Source organism: Agrilus planipennis, unplaced genomic scaffold, assembly GCF_000699045.2.
Source record: "Agrilus planipennis isolate EAB-ADULT unplaced genomic scaffold, Apla_2.0 scaffold294, whole genome shotgun sequence".
Lineage (NCBI taxonomy): Eukaryota > Metazoa > Arthropoda > Insecta > Coleoptera > Buprestidae > Agrilus > Agrilus planipennis.
The window spans coordinates 157,208-159,338 of NW_020439100.1; the positions used below are offsets into that span (position 1 = coordinate 157,208).

General features: G+C 36.7%; 1 protein-coding gene across 1 annotated transcript in view; it reads left to right on the plus strand.

Annotated features, from left to right (window-relative positions):
- Positions 1 to 1,266: 1,266 nt before the first annotated feature.
- Positions 1,267 to 2,131, plus strand: part of LOC112905325 (glucose dehydrogenase [FAD, quinone]-like) — a 2,850-nt gene continuing 1,985 nt past the window's right edge. Inside the window, exon 1 of the mRNA XM_025977486.1 lies at positions 1,267 to 1,393. Coding sequence (XP_025833271.1) covers positions 1,267 to 1,393 — 127 coding nt within the window. The remainder of the gene's footprint in view (positions 1,394 to 2,131) is intronic.

Here is a 2,131-nt window from a genome sequence, read left to right on the forward strand (position 1 = left end):
ATCGTGTAAAAAGACAGACCTGAACTACCCCCACCCTTTAAATTAAAAATCAATAATAGATAGAAAAATACTTAAATATAACAAGATATAGGGGGTGGAGGTATGTTAGTGGGGTGTTTTTGACCTTAGGCTATGGTTAGTGACTACATGACTACAATCACAAAATTGTGGATGGGAAGACCATCGACCCATCTGATGACCAACACGAAGGGATGTTACCTGCCGAGAAAAAACTTACATACTAGCATGATAAGGTTCTTTTGTTGCAGGCACGTTCTTCTAAATTTAACAATTTAACACTGCGAATAACAAAAATGTTTATAGCGTTGTGAGTAAAAAGAAAAAAAATATTCGCCCATAATAAAAAAATCTTCGTGATATTGTCTGAGAGGGTAAGAATAACATAAATTTTGAATCCATGAAAATTATCGTACAATTTGCGTACGATAATAATATGATATCGTACATCGTACGTAGACATGAAATTATCGTATGTGTACGATAATTATCGTACGGTTCCGAACACTGGTACCTAAACAGAAATATCTACACAAAGGGGCACAACCACTTGCCATCGGATGACTTCCCGCTGTTACATTTATGGTCATGCCGTTCGGTGTATAACTTTAGCAAGTTACAATAAATGGGTTTAAAGTAACCTAGGACATAAAGACATCTACAGGGTGTTGAGGCATGAAATATACGTTTACAGGGGGTGAACACTATGTACACACTTTCCTTTTCCTATCGTTTTCTATATTGTTAACCGTAAAGCTAGAAAACATGGTAGGTAGTATATATATTTATCTTCCCTTTCGGGCATACGTATGTTAACCTCTGCATTACTTAACAATATCGGATTTTGTTAACGACCGGGATTTATCAAGCGGACTCCAACAATGCAGTCTTGATAAATCACAGTCGTTAACAAAAGACAATGTAATAAACTTGATCAGACTTCACCAACAGGCAATTTGAGATACCTATAACGTACTTTATACGGGGCATTAAATTAATTTTGACCGATAAATATAAAAATAAAAAAGTTAAGGAAGAGAATACAAAAAGAATCGGGTTGATGAACCGAGGGAACTGGTTTTGGGATGGTAACATAACCATTTAATTTATCTGAGACTATAAGTACATGTGCATCCTACATTTAGTCCATACGATGTAGTGGTCACTTTTTAATTACAATCCGAATGTCTGTAATCAAACTACGAGTGTGAGTTATCATTTTGCGTCGGTATAACGCAACGTTCGAAAATGTGGCGGTCACAGGGGCTGTTTTTTATGATCGCCATTCTAATCCAAGCATGCAAAAGTGATGTCAATGTAACTACAGATGGCAGTAGAAGAGCCAAACTCCTTATTTATGGTTCTGATTACGATGGTACGCTTGGTAATATTGACATTGTATCATCATCCTCATCATCATCATCATCATAAGATCGTCAGTCCTAAGACTGGTTGGATACGCACTCTTTCCTATCCTAAGCTAATCTACGCATATCCCTAAAACTAGAACAACCAACATCCTTAACTATTTGTGAACAGTGATCTAATCTAAATCTACCTCTACTCCTCTTAAATCCTGTTGCTGCCTCTAATATGTCTCTGACAAGACCTTCATGCCTGAGAAGGTGTCCTACCAACCTATCTCGCCTGTTTCTTATTGACTTCGATACAGTCCTCTGTTCTCCTATTCTTTCTAATATCTCTTCATTTCTAACCTTCTCTACCCACGGTATCCTCATCATTCGCCTTTAAAACCACATTTCGAACGCTTCTAACCTTTTCTTTTCCGCCGTGAACACTGTCTATGTTTCGCACCCGTATAGCGTCGCGCTCCAAACATACACCTTTAACAACCTTTCTAGAATTTTTAATAAACCGTTCGCAAGCAAGCGATTTCTTTTTCATCTGTTTTATATCTCTACTGCTCCTTCCGCCATGACTTATCTGACTTCCTAGATATCTAAAATCGGCCACTTCTTCTAATTTTTCGTCTCCTATCTTTATATTCTTTCACTACTTTTTCTTCCCTTGCATACCAGTATTTTTGTTTTACTTTTATTTATTTTCATACAATACAGTTTTGTCAATACCGCTTCCATTTTATTTAAAGCTA